This window comes from Cetorhinus maximus, chromosome 7, assembly GCF_964194155.1.
Source record: "Cetorhinus maximus chromosome 7, sCetMax3.hap1.1, whole genome shotgun sequence".
Lineage (NCBI taxonomy): Eukaryota > Metazoa > Chordata > Chondrichthyes > Lamniformes > Cetorhinidae > Cetorhinus > Cetorhinus maximus.
Genome location: NC_135885.1, coordinates 146,250,047 through 146,270,912, shown reverse-complemented (window position 1 = coordinate 146,270,912; position 20,866 = coordinate 146,250,047). Strand labels below are relative to the sequence as shown.

General features: G+C 42.6%; 1 protein-coding gene across 5 annotated transcripts in view; it reads left to right on the top strand.

The window, feature by feature from the left end:
- The window catches only part of LOC144683068 (ankyrin repeat domain-containing protein 10-like), a 69,523-nt gene that overhangs the window by 36,910 nt on the left and 11,747 nt on the right, over positions 1-20,866 (top strand). For 4 of the 5 annotated variants that reach the window (XM_078546087.1, XM_078546091.1, XM_078546090.1 and 1 more), the window contains one exon: positions 13,965-14,209. In XM_078546087.1, the coding sequence (XP_078402213.1) occupies positions 13,965-14,209 (245 nt within the window). Of the gene's footprint in view, positions 1-13,964; positions 14,210-18,870; positions 20,033-20,866 lie in introns of those variants that run through there. The other variant, XM_078546092.1, reaches the window with a different exon arrangement.

Genomic DNA, 20,866 nt, shown 5'->3' with positions numbered 1-20,866 from the left:
GGAGCCAGGAGGGGTAATATGAAGAAGGTGGATTGTTTCTGGATGAAAGGGATGAACATCTCCAAGTTATTTGGATGTAGCTATGGCAAGAGACGGGAATAAGAAGGAAAACCTGAGGCATTAGTTGAAGCCTTCTCCAGTGCCATTGTCCATGCGCTGAATGTTTTCTGCAGGTACTAGTGCCCTCTGTGTTCAGTAAGGATAGCCTGAAGTCCCTATAATGCATCTTAATGGGATTCCTCCAAAGATGCACACATGTACAGAAAGAAGTCACCTTTGTCAGGACATTGATTCCACTGTTTCAGGTTGTATCAAAAACCAGTGGAGTCCTGCAGTCAAAATTAGGGCAGGTAGAGATACTAAAATAATTGCACGTGGAGGCAGATAAAATTAAACAAGCCTGCTAATTTTTTTCTTGCCATGAGATTCCTAAATGGTCACTCATGGTTGGACCAGATATATGACACCTACCACATAAAGCCAAGTAAATTCTAATCATAAAATATTTTTGAAAAGATAATATTGGATAGTTGAAGAATGAAGATGTTAAGTACAGTTTAAGTGAAGCTGTACATTGCATGACTAAATTAAAAGGTGGGGATATCAAAAATCACCTCACCTGGAGAGGTGAAATACTGTAGATACAAATTATTAATATGTAATGATTTTTCACCCATTTCAGAGTTATTTAGAAGTAAAATGTTTCCATCTTTTACAGGTAAATATTTGGAATAGAGAAATGATCCATATATCATGCACTTTAATTCTTTTTTCTTTTATAGCAGCATTATAATTCTGCAAACCTCATTCTGTATGGAGCCCACGTTAGTATATGCTGCTACAGAAATTATAATACTCCACATGAATGGATAGAAGTATTCCATATATTTACGGCCAGTACAGGACTTGGAAATAATATGAAATGGGTTAAATGGCATTATTAATTCAAGATGTATTCATGTTCTTGTTTCATTGTTAAGATTACTTTCACCAGCACCCCTTAATCTGTTTTATTTGCCATTGCCCATGTAACTGTAACAGTGCAGAGAATTGAGTCTTTAAGAGATTGAAAAATGTCAAATGTTTTCCAGCTACGTAATTTGAATTTGACTTGATTTTGAAGTAATCCTAGAAAGGGGGATCATTCCCAATAGAAACGCTGAAACTGCCACAGGGGCTTCATGGAAACCTTACAGTTGTGGCATTGAGTGCGCAGTATCGCTTCCCCTCAGCACACAAGGCATACCGTTGAGGTATTTGTTGTGGTGATTGGTTTTAATGCTATGTAGGAACTGCGTTATAGATCTTTTAGTTGTGCATGCTTTGTTTATCCTAATTTAAAATTACTTCAGATATGTAAACTAATATAGTTAAGTTGAGAAATTTTTGTTTTAATGTAAGTTTTACACAATTTTTCAAGAAAAAAATGGTTTACTTATTGAACTTAATTGCCGCATGATTGTAACCAGGAACAATTTGATTGTTGAAAGCGATATGAAATTTGCAGGTTATTCAGATATAATATGATAATTGCTTTGTAGAGAAAACTGCAGTAACAGTATTCACCTAACATTGAATTTATTACTATACTTTAGAAAGAAGTTAGAAGATTGCCTTTAACACCACCTATTTTTCTCTACTCATTCTCCCTCCTCCCCCGCTTGAATCCTATATGCCGCTGCAAGAAATTACAACCCCTCCCCCCCCCCAACCTTAGTTTCGATCGCCTACATGTAAATATTAAAATGTCATTTTAGTTACATAAAATGGATCAGATTTATAATTGGCATTTTTCTTAACTCCAGTTTTCCCATTTTCCCTGTCGTGTGTCTAAATATCATGATTCCACCCCAAAAAAATGTTCGCTTTATAAAATAAGCAGCAAGTAACTTCTCAGCAATTTTTGGAAAGCTGTTTCCTGAAACTACAACATATTTAAAAACAAATATAATTTAAAATTATTTTCCCACAAATGTCATGATCCCCTTCTCATTAGCCACTTTCAAAAACAGCCCAATTTGTTGTTGTCGAGGTACCTAGATTGTCGGGCTAGTAATTTTCTTGTGTGACTCAATAACTCTGATAATTAACTTGACTCAAACTCTTCTTTCAGAAGTGACCACAAAGCGAGCTGTCATTGTATCTGAATGCTAACGTATTATGCATTGCACACTCAGGTAACAAAGTAGTGACAGAGATAATTTGGTGCACCTGTTTTATTTTGTAAATGCTCCTGTCTGTAGGCTGACTCATTTCCCAGTTTTACAGCAACAAATCCCTTCCCACTATTCTCGCCCTTTTTGTTATGTGATCTAATAAACTCGAGAGATTTTGGAACTGTGCCTGTGTCCTTATCGTGTGGACGTGTGATGCAAGAATCCGTCGAGACCAAGATTTCACAGGAAAGCAGTTGTGCTGAATGATATACTACAATCACATTGGGCTGTACTGGGCTTCACGGAACATTTATAAACCACCCTGGCATCGTACACTTAATATGTATGATTGGAACCACTTCGGTCACATTACAATCTCCTAACAGACACCGGTACCCTTTTTCTGTTCGTATTTGTAGTTGGGATTTATTAAATGATGGTGGCGTGGACACATAATATTGTTCCTAGGGTATCCGTACCATATAGCAGTTAGTAGTGAGTGATGCGTTTTCTGTACAATTTTGATTTGAGCTGTGGAAAAAACTCCAAATGATCATTTCTGTGTTCTGTGCATTCTTTGCATGCATGTCATCTCATGGCCCTATCTGCCTATTTAGGTGGGTATTAAAGATCCCAGGCCCCCATTCAAAGAAGAACAGACAATTTTAGTAGGGTCTCAACCAATATTCCTCCTCCAGTCATCAACACCAAAATCTCACTAACTGGTTGTTCAACTGTTTGTGGAGTCTTGCTGTGCACAAATTAGCTGCTTCCAGCATGTGTGATTGTAAAAAGAAGTAATTCAGCCATGTGAAGCATTTGGAACATCTTGAGGACGTGATCTAACATTGTACAAATACCAAGTTCTTGCTTTTATTTCTTTCACCCAATTTTGGGTCCGGTCAGTGGAATTTCTTACCAGGTTTTGGTTTTCCAGCATTATTGACTAGCTGAGGCAGAAGATTGGGTGGGAATCCTATTCCTCTGTATCCCAATGATTAATACAACCCTAAAGATCTTCCAGCATCGACCCTGCCAGATGCCTGGAGTGCTTGCCTAGGTGCTGATATACTTATTTTGGCCCATGTTCTACCTAATGATGTGAGCAATACTCTTAATATCTTTAGCAATGGAATATAGGAACATTAGGAGACCATTCAGCCTCCTTGAGCTTACTTAGCTATTCAGTTAGACCATGCCTGATCTGTATCTTAACTCCATCTTCCCACCTTATTCCTTGATACTCTTACCCATTAAAATTCATCAGTCATGGTCTTAAAAGATCCCATTGTCCAAGCATTCGTCTGTCTGGAACTAAACGTAAGTCCGTACGATCACTTGGAAACTGACACTTTTGTTTGGATGGAAAGAATATATGTTGCATCTGCTAAGTTTAATAAAGTATATTTTTCCTCCTGGATACCATGAAAAAAAAGTCGCAGCTTTTATATTGCGGTGATGGAATTGAAAGGTTTCAGTGGTAAGATGGGCAGAATGGCTTCCATTTGTGCTTATTGCTGAATACTGGATTTTTGCCAACAGGCATTACCAACTGCCTTATTTGATGACTTAATGGTAGTAATTTAATAGCATCAACAACTGAAACCAGAGAAGGACCAACCACCAGGGATTGAAAAGAGTACAAGAGGTGACAAAGTCTACCTTGGCTTTTAAAGGCTTGAAGATTGCTTGGAAAGGAAGCTTTGTATGAGCTCCAGTTTTGCTATCTTTTGGAAATTATAATTTAGAGCCATTGCACGATGATCTTAATTTCAGTGCACTGAGGAGGAAGAGCAACGGCATGTTTGGAACTTAGAAGAAACAAGAAAGGACAGTGGATGGGAGCGTCTGTAAATAATAAATTTAAGAGTTGAGAGAAATAACATCTTTAGTGCTCAGATAAGATTTTTTTGTGCTCATTGAAAGGAATGGAGAAGATAAACGTGTACTGATTCAACCATTGAGTGAACTGGAGATTGAGAATAATCAGAACATGTGATCTGAAGGAGGGTGATGAATGTGCAGCAGAATCATTAGCTGAAGGTTGGAACAAGACCTCAATATAAGGAAGGAACAATGAGAGAAAAGACAGCACCCTGAGTTAATGGAAGGAAAATAAAATCAATTACAGCACAGACAGGGCAAACTGAGAGAAAACTAAATTGCTATGAATATAACTTTGGCAGGAGATGCAGTGGTATTTGCTTTGATGTGTACAGTGCCAGAGCCTTCTGAGACGTTCAAGTCAATGACTGATGATTCACCAAGAAGTTTGCAATGTTGCCACTAAATAGGCTGGTCATGCACAATACAATAATGGTGATTGTGGGTTACACCAGAAGTGTAAATGGATGCATAATTTAAAGGTTAACTGCAGCTTCCATTGCTATAGAAAGCAAAAATATAAGAGCAAATGCTTGAGTGTTAACAGGGATCAGCTTTGTTAGGGATAGGATAACTGCAGCAAATTTGCATGGGGAAGGAACAATAGACCGGAAGAGAAAGGAATTGTGAAGACAGCAGACGACAAAGACATGTTTTGAGCTTGTTAGGAGGGTCCCCCTAGGACCAGGGATTCCTCTGGAGTATCAGATTCAACAGGCTGGCTGTCATGATGGCAGAAGCAGAATGAAACATTGGCTGTGTTCCAAGATCATCAAACTTGAGTTGAAGGCAAAAAGTGGGCCACAAGGTTATGTGCAAGAGTTGTGGAAAGTTGGTGACCATTCTTCTGAAGCCAACATTTTAATTTTGCGTATGTTGAAAAATTGTCTCTTTTCTCGTCTTAGCTGGGTTCATATTATATTCCTGTATTATTTTCAGGACTTGCTCCACTTACTGCAGCATGAATCTTAAATGGGCATTGTTTAACTGGCTGTCTCAAAACCTTGCTGAGTGAGTTGCACCATTGTTTTATATCAGGTGTCCTGAGCTGAGATTGTGGGAATTTGAGCAAGTCTGCATTCCTTTTTATTTTTATATTTAAATTGCTTATCCACTGAATTACATGAGCTTGTGCTCACTGTTGAAGGTTGTATTTTTATTGGGCAGCTCATAAATTTGATACTAAATTTAAAAAAACTGAAGTTACAAAAAGTACTGCATGCACCTTATGAAGATCAACATAAACTCTTAAGTAATAAAGAAGTACTTCTTTGCCCCTATGCTATGATGTCCTTTTGAGTATTTTAAATAAATCTTAATCAAACTTAAATGAGTTTTCACTTCTTTACTGGGTTGCTTTTGAAAATGGGAATATTTACTTTAGAATAATTTTTAAGCCATTATTTGGTGTTTGGATCTTTTAAAAACCAAACTTAAAAATTATTCTCTGTAGTGTGGTGTAGCACATATTATTTGTGTGTGTTCTTGGGATGTGGGTGTCACTGGCGAGGCCAGCATTTGTTGCCCATCCCTAATTGTCCTTGAATTGAGTGGCTTGTGAGGCCATTTCAGAGGGCAGCTAAGAGTCAACCACATTGCTGTGGATCTGGAGTCACATGTAGACCAGACCAGGTAAGGATGGCAGATTTCCTCCCCTAAAGGACATTGGTGAACTAGATGGGTTTTTACAACAATCAATGATAGTTTCATGGTTACCATGACTGAGATTACCTTTCAATTCCAGATTTTTATTACACAGCTGCTGTATTGGGATTTGAACCCATGTTTGCAGAGTATAGTCTGGGCCTCTGGGTTACTAGTCCAGTGACATTACCACTACGCCACCTATCCCCAAATATCTTATTACACTCTTCCCATCACTATCCATATTGTTTGCATGAGAAAATGGAACTATAAACACTCACAATACTCAATTAATGCCTTCTCAAGGGCAATTAAGGATGGGAATGCTGGCCTAGCCAGCAACACCCACATCACATGAACGAATTTTTAAAAAAGTTAAACCATAGCGTGAATGCTGTATGTCCAGTGTAAAAGCCTGGTGTCAACATTTCTCTAATGCTAATTACCACAGCTGGCAAGCAAAATTGAGTAGACAGTTGAGGGGAAAGTCACTGGACAGCTGTGTTCAGTATAGTTGGAATAGAATTTAAGTTCCAAGCAAAGATGACCAAGCCATGCAAGTATAAGAAAAGATCATCAGTAACTGTGTTTGAAGGAGGGTCACCATGGACCAATGGTCCACACATATTGACTGTCATTTCTCCACCCATTATTGCCTATTTGCCAATTACTGCTGGCTTTTGTTTCCAGAGCATTGCTCTTCTCTTAAGTATGTTGTTTTCAAAGAAGTTGACATTGTACTTACAACCTGCTCATTGTGGCAAAAGTTTCCCCAGCTTTCTGCTTCCAATTCAGTTATCCTTGAAATGTTTCTCTTGCTCCAGACATTTCTTCCCCTCATAAACAAGTGGCTGTACAATATATCTTGGATGGTCATTCATCTAACATAGAGACACAAATGTTTGGGCAACTGCAATTATGCCTGTTTCACCATGACTGTCCTGGTAATGTGGTTACACTGCAAAACTTTGGGGTTCTTTCTTACTGCAAAATTTTCATGAGCTTATACTGCACCCTGTATCCTTCTAGCTTCTTCACAAGTTGATGAAGTGTCTCAGATTTCAAACCACATAAAAGTAAGGAAGCTTGCTGTCAACTACATAAAACTGATCATGGAATTTACTGTTGTGTCCTTTCTATGATCTTGGATTCACTATAAGGTTGACCTTATACAGCCTGATGCGTAACTTTGTCCCTTGTAAGCTGGTCAGCCCATATCAAAAGGTCAATTGCTAAGCTGCTGTCAATCAGCATTAGAGTGCAGGAATGTTGCACAGTGACCAGTAAATAAAAGTTCACCAATAGCACGTAGCCTTTTATTGGATTTGGGCTTTGATCTGGTGGAACTGCAGTTGATGTCTCCATTCAAGTCTCTTGGCATCGCTGTGAGTAAGAACCCCAGTGAACCTGAGGGCTTTACACAGCCTGCTTCACACTATGTCCTATGGAAAATGAATTAGATGTACTACTGTAACTAGTTATTGTGCCCAGTGCACTGTTGTGATGTTGCCTGACCTTTGTTAATGAGCTTATTGGGGACAGCTCACCAGCTTCTAGAGTATTTGGTTGATGGCATTGAGAGCCATCAATGAACACTAATGTTATCTTTGACCTTTCTGCATCAGTTGGGCCAAAAACTTGCTAAGCTTTGCCCAAAGAATTTCTAGAGTTGACCTAAAGTTGATTACATTTCATCTTCATGCCCCACAGTGGAGAGAAGAATAACAACATATTCTGTGGTCAGAATTTTGTTTGTCACGCCTGAATGGGAACATCTTGAAGATTAGGACATGATGAACTGTGCCATAAATCTGTGTTTCCATCATGTGCTCTCCCCTATCAGGTGGACTAGTTGAGGCAGCGCTTTGGTTTATATGTTACAACCTGGGGCTTAACTGCTCTTTGTTGCAAAGCTTTGCGCACTCTGCAATGGTCCGTTATTCACCAAGGATTTCTGTCTCTTTTAATCTTGTGTAAAGTTTCAGCAACTGCAGAAGAACAGCTGAATGTTAACTTTCTGTATAAAGAGATTGCATTGCATTGGCAGGTCAGATTTCAAGGAGTTGCCTCTTGCAGTTTGAGATCACAACTTTGCAGAATACAGTTTTCAGGACATCAGAGATGTTTTTGTGATCATGTCCACTTATCAGCTTTGTCCATTCCAGAAGCATTTGGAGCTTCCTTCAACTTTAACTCGTTCACTCTCTGTTGATTGTGTTTCACTCAAGGCCACAGTATCCTGCAAAATAATTATTTTGCTGTCAGACTGGATTGTTTTTCTGGCTGTTCATTGAGTTCCATCTCACAACGTTCTAACTTTCTTTTATTCCGCAACATTGGCTGAGAGGAGTGCCTTCTAGAAACTAGAAGTGGGTATTCAATCTGATCCATGTTTTCTAGGCTGCAGGTGATGTTGCTAAGTACAGCTAGTTAGTTAGCCAAGGGGAGTGCTGCTGGATATTTACATTGCTCATTTTGCCTAATGAAGCAATCAACACCCTGGGCTGCTTATGTACAAGCCAACTAAACACCCTCCAGCCTTCACTTGTTATTTTTTTGGGGGTTTGATTACAGGTCAGTGAATGTGCTTAAATAAAAGCAAAAAACTGCGGATGCTGGAAATCCAAAACAAAAACAAAAATACCTGGAAAAACTCAGCAGGTCTGGCAGCATCTGCGGAGAGGAGCACAGTTAACGTTTCGAGTCCGAATGACCCTTCTGGTGCTCTCACTTGACACGCCCTATCTGTCTGGTGCCAGTTGTACGAAGTACTTGAATCAACGATCGGCTTGCCATCGTCCAATGAAAATACAGCTCATCCACCTGCCTCTTCCAAGTGTCCCTTCATTTATGTGTCCAAGCTGCATATGCTTATTCAGAAGTGTTGGGTCTGTCTTTTCTCTTTTTGCTGTTGTTTTGTGGAGATTCTTTGCCAAGTTCAATGATGAGGTCTTCAGCTGTAACCCTGACTTCATTTCTATTTTACACCCTGTGGCTCTGGGACCCTTGAACATGCCTGTAAGGTTTTACCCAGTTACAGATATTCACAGCAGAGCTTCCTATGGTGGGTTAATAATTTTGTTTTTTTCCAAAGTTGAAGAGAAGGGTGTAAATAATACCCTGTGACTCCCAAGTGCACTAACAGGGACCCAGCCAACTTCATTTTGCTAATTGCAAATTGATTTCGAGGTATGAGGCAGCACTGATATACTCTGATCAACCCATGAAAGGGGAGGGGAAAGGCATTAGTTTGGGCTTAGCACATTGTTTGTTATTGTTCATGTACTGAAATAGATGCCAGTTCTTACTCCCTTTGAATGTGGCCATGCCAAAGCACTTAACGGGAGCATTACCTGCAACATTTCCATGAATTTATCATCCCTTGCCCATCAGATAACTTTTACTTGCCAGACAGTTATATCAAGACTATCCTCTGAAAATAAACATCTGTTTATTTCATCTATATAAAAAATACATCCTGTACACAAACTTTACTTCCTGCAAGTCACAGTTCTTGGTGGTGTTCTTGCCAGTGTTAACCACTAAGTTGCTATGTCAGTATTTCCCATCATTTTGCTGTGTCAAGTGTCAACAATGTCATTGCCAGCTTTAATCACTCACAAATTGACCGTAGGCAGCCCCACAAACAATTGAATTTTATTATTAAAATATTTTCTTTAGTTTCCACCACCACCCTCCCACCCTTGCCAGGAAAACTAGGAGACTAAGCATATTCTAGTTAAAAGTCGAAATGAGCCTCCATCACTTGTGATGCTAAGAAAGTAATTTTATCTAATATGTTAACCTGTACAATTTTTTTGCCGTTCGTCCCTGCCTTTGAAAAGCATCCTGTGTAGCCAGGAATAAGATGCTCAGCTGGTTAGCTTGCAACAACAGCTTATCCTGCTGTGAGGATAGCCCTCTGATTACTGATTGAACCTCTTGAAATATTATGGTAGTTTCACACCAGAGCAAAAAAATACTTTGCAAGTAAAAAATTGCATTTACTTTCAAGAAAGTACCCCAAAAATCCAGTAATAACAGATTTTTCCACTGTAATATGAAAATCCAGCTTTTGTTTCCAGAATAGGAACAGGAGTAGGCCATTCAGCCCATCAAGCCTGCTCCGCCATTCAATTAGATCATGGCTGACTTTCCCGCACTATCTCCATATCCCCTTGAAATCATTAGTATCCAGAAATCTATCGATTTCTGACTTGAACATGTTCAATGATTGAGCTTCCACAGCCCTTTGGGCTAGAGAATTCCAAAGATTCACCACTCTTTAAGTGAAGAAATTCCTCCTCATCTCGGTCTTAAATGACCTACCCTTTACCCTGAGATTATGTCCCCTGGTTTTAGACTCATCAGCCAGGGGAAACATATCTACATCCAGTCTGTCATGCCCCTTAAGAATTTTGAGAGTTTCAATGAGGTCACCCCTCATTCTTCGAAACTCTATGAAATACAAACCTAGTCTCCTCAGTCTCTCCTCATAAAACAACCCTGCCATCCCAGGTGACCTGGTGAATCTCTGTTGCACTCCCTCTATGGCAAGTATACTCTGCCTTAGATAAGGGGATCAAAACTGTGTACAATGCTCCAGGTGAGGCTCTATACAAGTGCAGCAAGACATTATTCCTGTATTATTCTTATCCTTATTCTTATTCTTATCCTTATTCCTGTACACTCACCCCCTCACGATAAAGGTCAACATACCATTTGCCTTCCTAATTGCTTGCTTAATCTGCATGATAGCTTTTAGTGACTCATGAACAAGGACACCCAGGTCCCTTTAGACACCTGCAAAAGAAATATTCTGCCTTTGGTTTTTTTCTACCAAAGTGAATAATGTCACACTCATTCACATTATATTCCATCTGCCATGTTCTAACTCATTCACTTAGCCTGTCCAAGTCCTCTTGAAGCCTCCTTACATCCTCCTCACAACTTACCTAGTTTGGTGTCATCAGCAAATTTGGAAATATAACAATTTGTCTCCACATCCAAATCATTTAAATGGTTTGTGAATAGCTGTGGGCCTAGCATTGATCCTTGCAGTACCTCACTAGTCACAGCCTGCCACCCTGAGAATGATCCATTTATTCCTACTCTCTGCTTTCTGTCTGTTAATCAATTCCCAATTGATACTAGTTTATTTCCCCCAATCCCATGCACTAATTTTATTTACTAACCTGTGTGGGACCTTATCAAAAGCCGCCTGAAGATCCAAATACACCACATCCACTGGTTCTCCCTTATCTATGCTACAAGTAACATCCTCAAAAACTCTAACAAATTTGTCAAACGTGATTTTCCTTCTTAAATCCATGTTGACATTGCCCAATTTTACCATTCTTTTCTAAATGTTCAGTTATCACATCCTTTATAATAGATTCTAACATTTTCCTGGCTACTGTTGATTTGTTGACATGGCTGAGTTTTAGAATGCTGGGCAATGGACGAGTCAGAGAAAATCACTCATCTAATTGTTTAAAACTTATGAGAAGCTTAAGAGCAAACAGCCAGCTTAGTAGCAGTAATGTTCTAGATTTCTGAGAGCAAACAGTCTTAAACATGGGCCTTACAGATTTGAAAGGTGAACTTCATTCATCATAACACACTATTCCCAACTTTAATGCCAGCCAAGCTCACCTCTTCCTGTCCAAATGAAATTTGAGACTTGATAGTTCCTATTTCAACAAGACGTAACTACTTATGCTTCTAACATAATGAATATTGCAGGACATAAGCACAGCATTGGACACAGGCAGAATCTGGCTGATTTGTCCCAAGTGCTGATGGAACTCGAGTCTGTTGAGAGCCTGGATATGACAAACGGTGTGGATGAGGGTTGCATTATTAGTGAAGGTGAGTTAACGGCAGGGGCAGTCCGGTTGATGGACTTCATGTGGTATTTTGAAGCTGAACTCCGTGTCAAGAAATAGTGAGATTGCATGCCATCAGGTTCAGCGCCAGTATGTACTCCAGAAGAGGAGTGGGTGGATTGGGTTGAGATGTGGAGTTTCTAGTTGGAAACTATCAGTACAGCTTTGATTATTGCCAATGTTTATGGAGAATTATGTCAATTCCACGGATAAATAGTAGCCGTATATGCAGACAGCATGCAGGATTGTGCTAGAGGGCAAAGCGGGGTGTTATCAGTATAGATGTGGGACCTGGCCAAGTGGGATAAAGCTAGATTGGTCTCGAACCTTATGAATTGATGAGTTGAGTATTGCCAATGTGAGGTGAAGGGAAGTTTGAAACTGGGGAGACAATTGTATGCGAGCTCTTTGGAGAGGAGAGTGATTGCAGTTTTGAATGGGGTGAGTAAGGGGTGTGGGGGGAAGAATAGTACCTGAGATTTTGGCTGAGGAGAGGTAGTTACGTGTCAGTAGAAGCTGGTGGACCATGTAGAGAAGGGTTCGATCAGTGTTTATGAGGAAGGAGTTAAAAATATTTAGGGTTGAGGGTCTAGCTGAGCTGCCAGCAAGTGGTGGATATTTTGGGGCTGGGGTAGGTAGTGGATTTTTTTTTGAGGGAGTTATGGCTGGGGTAGGTGGTGAGTCTGCAAGAGACTGGAGGCAACTGTGGATTGTATTCACTTTTGAGACAAAGGAATGAATTATTACATCAGGTGAGAGTGGTGGTGAAGAGAAGGGTCAGAGGGGAGTTGGAGAGGGACATTAGGGGTAAAGGGGAAGTTTGAAAGGGTGGTTGGAGAGGGGGGTATTTTGTGAGGCTGAAGTTGCACAACAACTGTAAGGAAAGAAGGAAGTAAGTTCCTTTGTTAAGATACTAGTGTTTGGGAAGAGCACCTTTGAAAAGATTCTGGTGTTTAGTTCAAGAATATGCAAATTGTCTTTTAAAAAATCTTCAATTGCTGCCAAACCAGGAAATGACATGAAGAGATATGTGGAATTTTATTCCCACCAGAGATGGATTTGGTTCAGCTATGATTTCAGTGAAGGTTCCTGTGTTGATGTCTCCCATTGCAAGTTTTCTGGTGCCTGCTTTCTGCTGTCCCACAGTGTTACTCTGCAGTGTGGGTGTGAACACACTGCAAATTTTTAGACGGTTTGACAGGGTAGGTGCTGGGAGGCTGTTTCCCCCCCCACCACCCCCCTCCCCGCTGGAGAGTCCAGCACTGTGAGTCTAGTCTCAGGACAAGGGGTTGGCCATTTCGGACTGAGATGAGGAGAAATTTCTTCACTCAGAGGATTGCGAATCTTTGGAATTCTCTACCCCAGAGGGATGTGAATACTCTGATAATGAGTATATTCAAGACTGAGATTGGCAGGTTTTTGGTCTGGAGAAAATAGAGGGATATGGGGATAGACCAGGAAAGGAGTTGAAGTGGAATGTCCGCCATGATTTTATTGACTGGTGGAGCAGGCTTCATGGGCCCAATAGCATGCTCCTCCTATTATGTACTGATTAAAGCCCTGATTAGAATTCCAGGACAACTGATGAATCATGTGAAAATAACTTAGAAGGTAAGTTAACTGTGACAGGCAATCATCTGAAATCACCTGGTGAACGAGACAAATGGAAGACTTGGTACTTCTCTTACTGATCTTTCCAGTCCTGAAAGCCTATAAGATCAGCTGATTTCAAAGAGTGTGTCTCAGAACCAAACATAAATGGATGGGTCATCAAGACACGGAAAATAAGTTGGCTGCAGAGGAAAAAGAAGAAAAGCAAGAGGCAAAAAGGATAATAGAGAATTGTTTGAAGTATTTCATTCAGTGTTTTAACATACATGTTTCATCCTGAGAATTGTTGTATTGGTGCTGAGGAACTATTGAGTATCACTGGCCTGTGCTGCCATTTTGCAAAGCAATTCCAGGGAGAAGTGAATTGCTGAGAGTTTTATAGTTAACCCTAATCAGTTTAAACAATCAATTACAAGTATTTTTGTACAAGTGAGGGAATGAAAAAAGGTGCTGCAGTTTTGTTTGAAACTTTAAAAAAAAAATTCTGCTTGTGACTTACTACTTCTGTTTAAACTTGCTTCAGTACCCAAGCTTGACTTAAGATATTTGAGAACCAAGTGCAGCTAATTTCAGTACCCATCAAAATCAAATGTGTAAATGCTGCAATAATACTCTAATACTGTTATTAGCAGATTACTTTAATAGATTTATTGTAATGCAATTTTTCATATCGCCTTCAACCAAGTGCCCTAACTAATCTTTCCCACATGTCCAGATCTATCCTATGTGTGAAACGCTGTGATAAGATGGAGTGTAATTGTTTCCATGTTCCTTTGTGCAGTTTAAGGAATGCAAATGGGTTGACGGCAGCTGAGCTTGCCCTGGCTCAGGGGTTCCATGAATGTTCCCAGTTCCTGTGCAGTGCGCAGAACCATCAGCTAAATAGTTTCTACACCAATGGTGTCGCCAACGGTCTTTACCGGGATAATCTGATCACAGGCAGCCTAAATGGCTACGCAGGAACCAACCGCAAGAGAAGTCACGAGGAATCTGAGCACTGCGGAATCAAGAAGCCTAGAACTGACGGTAAGTACTTTGTGCCGTTACACATTTCGGTGTATAAGGATTATCAAAATCATTTCTTTTTGCATTTGTAGCAGCATCCCATCAACATTGTGATAATCACGTGAATACCAAAAGGACCAAAAGTTGCCCAACTTTTGTTGGTGTAGTAAAAGCATTTTAATCGTAGTCATATAGCACAGCAGGAGACCATTCAGCCCATCATGCCTGTACCGGATCTTTGAAAGGGCTATCCAATTAGTCCCACTTCCCTACAGCCCTGAGGTGTCAGCTGTGGCTCAGTTCATAGCACCCTCGCCTTTGAATCAGAGGGTTGTGGGTTCATGTCCCACTCCCGGAAACCAAGAACTGTGATTGTACTCGAAAAGAGTTGCAATCTGTGACTGTTGATAACTCGAAAGAGTTTCCCTACAGCCCTGAAAAAACTTTCCCCTTCAAGTATTTATCCAATTTGCTTTTGAAAGTTATCAGTGAATCTGCTTCCACCATTCATTCAGGCAGCACATTCAAGATCACAACAACCCAATGATCCCATCAGTGCAACTGTTGACAGAATTGTGGACTGAAATTAAAGGAAAACTTCAAGAAAGATTCTATTGAATTCACAGTTTAAATTCCAAATATTCTTTTTACATAAAGGTTTAACTTGGAAGTGGCTATTTCACCTTCACCCTTCAATCTTGGGCTGAATATAAGTCCATTTTGGGGTTGATTTTTGCAACCGTCTCCTTTTTTTATCCTGTTCTCCTTTATGTTCTTTGGGAAACTGTCTGGACCTTTTTAGTGTTGTACAGGATTTAGAATCAGTCGCCGCCTGGGACTATGTATTCCATATTCTACTGTATGAAGACGTTTCTTCCAACCAGTGCCTATCTTCGCATGGCCTTGTGTCTCTGATTTCTCTGCATTAGAAAGATTCCTTCTGCTAACCTGACCTATTCCTTTTCTTAAGAATAATTCAACCCCCTCCACCCACCTCCCCATCACATATTTTTCTCTTCTCAAGAGAACACAGTTGTTGTAGCTCCAGCCGCCATTCCTCACCCAGTCCATCAATCCAGCTAAATCTGCACTGCAGCTTGTCCAGAATGATTAGATCCATCCGATAGTCAGGAACCCAGTCAGCAAAAACTCTTGATTGTATTCGGTTGCTCTTGATGGAAGGTCTAGGGTCTGTTCGGCTTTTTAATGGTGTTTTTAAAAACCTTTATCCACTTTTAAGCTTAATTTATCTGCCTGTGCAGTCCCATTTGTTCATCTGTGCAGAGAAATGTATTACTTCAGTTATAGTTTCAGTATTTCCCTTCTTCCCTTCATCTCCCTCTATCCCTTTCTCTCCATTCCTTCACCTCGACCCCTAAACTCCCACTAAACTTCGCTCATGCTTCACTTCTCCTTCGGCACTTTCTATCCCTCCCTCTCCTGTGAACAGTCCCTTTCCCAGGCTCCACCCCGCGTGCTCCGCCCTCTGTCCCCCTGCCCTCCACATTCCATCCCCCCGCCCCACGCCCTCCGTCCCTCACTCCCCGTCCCTCGCTCCCTGTCCCTCGCTCCACGTCCCTCGATCCACGTCCCTCGCTCCCCGTCCCTCGCTCCCCGTCCCTCGCTCCCCGTCCCTCGCCCCCGTCCCTCGCCCCCCGTCCCTCGCCCCCCGTCCCTCGCCCCCTGTCCCTCGTCCCTCGCCCCCGTCCCTCGCCCACCGTCCCTCGTCCCCCGTCCCTCGCCCCCCCGTCCCTCGCCCCCCCGTCCCTCGCCCCCGTCCCTCGCCCCCCCGTCCCTCGCCCCCCGTCCCTCGCCCCCCGTCCCTCGCCCCCGTCCCTCGCCCACCGTCCCTCGCCCCCCGTCCCTCACCCCCCGTCCCTCACTCCCTGTCCCTCCGTCCCATGCCCTCTATTTTTCCCTCCTCCACACTTTTATGTGACCAGCTTTTTGTTTTATATAAAGTCGTTTTTTAACAATCTTGAACATATTTGGGGATTTGAAACTCAGCCCATTCCCAATCTCAGTCTCTCCATCCCCCCTTTTCCCGAACCCCTGCTCCCTGCCCCCGGCCAACTTCTTTTAATAATGTCCACCTTTGCCCCTGTCCCCATCCTTGTGCCATCATCGAGCCCGATCCACGGGGTCACCGAGCCCGATCCACGAGGCCCCCGGTCACCGAGCCCGATCCACGAGGCCCCCGGTCACCGAGTCCGAACCACAGGGTCACCGAGCCCGAACCACAGGGTCACCAAGCCCGATCCACGGGATCACCGAGCCCGATCCACGGGGCCCCCGGTCACCAAGTCCGAACCACGGGGTCACCGAGCCCGATCCACGGGATCACCGAGCCCGATCCACGGGGTCACCGAGCTCAATCCACGGGGTCACCGAGCCCGATCCACGAGGCCCCCGGTCACCGAGCCCGATCCACGGGGTCACCGAGCCCGATCCACGGGGTCACCGAGCCCGATCCATGGGGTCACCGAGCCCGATCCACGGGGTCACCGAGCCCGATCCACGGGGTCACCGAGCCCGATCCACGGGGTCACCGGTCACCAGCCCGTTCCACGGGGTCACCGGTCACTGAGCCCGATCCACGGGATCACCGAGCCCGATCCATGGGGCCCCCGGTCACCGAGCCGATCCATGGGGTCACTGGTCACCGAGCCGATCCATGGGGTCACTGGTCACCGAGCCCGATCCACGGGGTCACTGGTCACCGAGCCCGATCCACGGGGTCACCGTGACCGATCCACGGGGCCCCCGGTCATTGTCCTTCCTTTGCGGTGGTGGAAGGGTATTTTTTGGGAGTGCCTGGCAATGAGCAGGGTCCTGACGTCAGGGGTCATCATAAACAAGTTTTGGTTTTGATTTTTAAGTCAAAAACCACATGGTGATGACATCACCCATCCATAACCAATCACTGCCAGTGGCTCCTTTAAACCATATGTGGATATGTTTCTATTTGTTTCTCCTCTGACACTTGTCAGTGACTGCTGTCAATCATACGAGTATTACAATACACAGAGGCCTCCTCTGAACTTGCCAGTGTATCTATGTACTTGGTGCAGCAATGGATGTTTCTATCCTTTGAGTCTGTTTCCTGTATGCCTGTGAGCAGCTCGATCCTTGCTGTAGAAATTCCTGACCAAATATCTTTAACGAGGTTAAATTTGGGGGAAACAGGGTTGCTCACTAGAAATGGGACCTGTTAAACAGTAATTTACAGGGTAGAGTGATACTTGAGGTCAAACGATCCTGAAGGACACTGAAGGGAAATACTTTTAGGAAATGGACCTGTTTTGTGAAGCATACAGTAACCCAGCTTCTGCTTTGGAAAGCTTTAAGTGGCAGTTGTCTATGTATTTCTGCTGAATTATCCCAAAAATGAGAATTCAGCAGAAATATCCAAAATTGGCAGATGCTGTAAGCTCACAGTATGCAGAATCTGAGCCAGTTTCAGTTTGTCCATCAGTCTGACTGGATTGAAGCCCTGTGTAGAGCGAAAGGGATAGACACGATTGATGGATATTGTTGCCTTTCTTTAATTTATCACAGCTGAGATATGAACAGTTTGTGGCAGTTTAACCGAAGGGTCAAATAGTTTAGAAGCAGCATCCTCACAGCAAATCGGAATTAAAGTCCTATTGCAGCTGAGGCCCTCTGCATGTCCGGTGTGAACAGTAAACACTCAGTGAGACTTGCCTCCAGCACGTGTAGCCCAAAGCTCACTTGCACCCCACCCTCATCCCACAGCTTCCAATACCGACACCCTAGTGTGGCTGTAATGTTTGAGAGCTCTGGCCACATGGAGCCAGTAGTAATCGACAGTGAGCAGCTGACTGCCTCTAAATAAAAAGAACTTGTCCCTGTTACCCTCCTCCCTGACACTGATGCCCCACCAGGCCTGGCACTACCCGTGTAGTCACTTCCCCTTGCTTCCCAACAACAGCACCCCTTACTAGCTGTTGGTGTGCCCTCAGTTTGTCGCAATACACTTGCTTAGAGTGCTGCCTCAGCACTGGGTGAGCTAGCCAGAGTTGGCTGTCATGCCAATGGTGGGTGTCAGTATTGTGGCCCCACTCTCACAAAAATGCTCACAGCGCTCACTCCATTATGTCCTTTCACTTACAGCAGGCAAACAGTGAAAGACCAAGGCACCTGCAGTAAGTGGTGAGGACTGTCACCACCAAATGCTTTAGGATATTTCAGAACTTGTTGACTGTTAGTGTTTTTCATTTTCATGGTTATCTGTTTAGTTGGTCATTTTCCATCTTTTTAAATCCTATCCAGTATTTTATGCTGGGAGAGTTCAATGATGAATCCTTGCAGTGTTTGTAAGGCCTTTTAAATATAAATTTATCAAGCAAAGGCATGCTGAGGGGTTAGTTTTTGAGTTTGTACTTGCACCAGGGAACAGATTGGAAATAAACGGAACCCTGTGGGTGACACACTCATTGTGACTGTCAGGAGAGACACTCCACTGGTATCACAAACCCGCAAAGCAGACCCTTTAACATAAAGCAAAAGTCTATTTTGTATGTATGTGTGGTTATAGTGGCCATGACATTTCAGCAGAGACTTCACTGGGCCTGAATAAATCCATATATGATGGGCTGGTGTCGTATAGTTAAACATGCAAATGTGCATGTGTGCTTATAGTAGATTCCTCCTTCTCACAGCTCTGGGCTTTGATGGCTTCGGGACGACAGCCAATGGCATCACCATGAACAACTTTGAAAGCATTTACACAGAGACCAAGCCCTCCGCCATATCGGGTGGGGCTGGAGGATTCCCAGCCGAGTGTGGCAGCAACCAGATCAAACCGGATCCCACAGCTCAGGAGGCTGCCTTTCTTAGAGGCCAGGATTTTGAAGTCTTCACAATCTCTCCCATGCAGACGCCATGTCGCTGTATAACTAAATATGCATATGACTTTTAACATTTTCAGCCTTCATATTATAAAGTCAGTTTCTTTCCTAATTGTGATTCATGAACTAGGCAGATGCTCTCTAACAATCCCCACCCATCGTTGCTCAAACTGGAAAGCATGAGTGGTTTTGAAGAAAAAAGTTTCTAAAAACTGGGGCAACGCTTTCTCTGAATATGTGCCACCTAGCATCACATGGCCTGTCTAACACACAAGCACACGTGCACTCACACACAGATACACATGCAAACAGATACTGGCAGATACGCACAGCCACACCCACACATTTACACATTTAGCTATTTGCTTAGAGGACAGTAGTGACTGCACTTCTATAATAATTAACAGGCTGCGGAGTGCTTTGGGATGTTTTGAGGGTGTGATAAGGTGCTCTATAAATACAAGTTCTTCCTGCATGACTTATGTGTACACAGCATTTCAGCTGGAGTCTGTTATATCTTGTCTTTATTCTCATGTAATGTGCTGTTTATATTCTGATCAGAGGTTTGTATTTCAAAATAAATTTTGAACTGAGGCCCCATCTGCCCTTTCAGGTGAATGTAAAATCCAATGGCGATATTTCAGCTAAGAGCAGGGCAGTTTTCCTCAATGTCTTGGCCAGTATTTATCCCTCAACCAATATCTCTAAACCAGAGTATTTGGTCATGGTCACATTGCTGTTTGTGGGAGCTTTCTGTGCACAAATTGGTTACTGCGTTTCCTAAATGACAATGACTACTACACTTCAAAATAACCTCATTGACTGGGAAGTATTTTGGGATGTCCTAAGGTCATGAAATAGAAATGTAATTTTTCTTTCTTTTCATTCCTTTGTGCTTTTAGATGATGGATTATCCAAATGCACTTAGTTTAGATCCAACGTGTTATTTTAATAAATACTTTTGATACTTTAACTTTTGTTTCTGCCTTTGTTTTTGGTTTTGAACCCTTTCTTCATCAAGGCACCGGCTCCCTAGCTGAGCAACAGTTCTGGGAAAGCACCAGCCTTGTACCTGAGCCCGGGCGATGTCAGCAAGCTATTCAACCTTTGGTGGCATCATGGCTGAGCTCTGTTTTGTTCTTCAATATCCATGAGCTAGCTGTTTCAGTACAGGACACTGGATAATCAAGAGCAGGGGCCACGCCTGGTTACTTGTTTCCCCCTCACTTAATCTAAGGCACCGAGGCCAATTATAGTGTCTATGCCATCACTCTGACTAAAGGCAGCAATTCAGAAGTCATCAGCATTGTGCCTGGGTCCTGCTTAGGCTCGGCTTCTCCCTAAATAAACTCTTGGAGAAGCACCTGATACTTTGAATATTTAACTATTCTGGGTGCAATTATTGGTGCAAAAGCTTTTGTGAATGTTGGTGTTATTAAGTATTTGTAAGAATATTCTTACAGTTGAACAGTGATTAGATACAAAACTGATACAGGGGCCTATCTTGTTCATGCCATACAGCCTACGTCGGTGTAGTTTTAATGTACATTACGTCCTAGGCTAGCAATTGAGCACAGTTTAATTAGTGTCTGGGTTTCTCTGCTCTTTCAAGTCGCACACTAGCATTGTGAGACCCAATCCCCAGGATTGAATGAACAGTTCCTTCAGCCAGCTTCCTGTGGTGGTTCAGGGCTTTGTTTTTGTCACCGAATTTGTCGTTACTGTTGGGGCACACATACTCACACGAAAACCACACCTGTCAAGCCTGGCTCAGAGATTGTGATTCAACTAGTCTGATACCTGATAT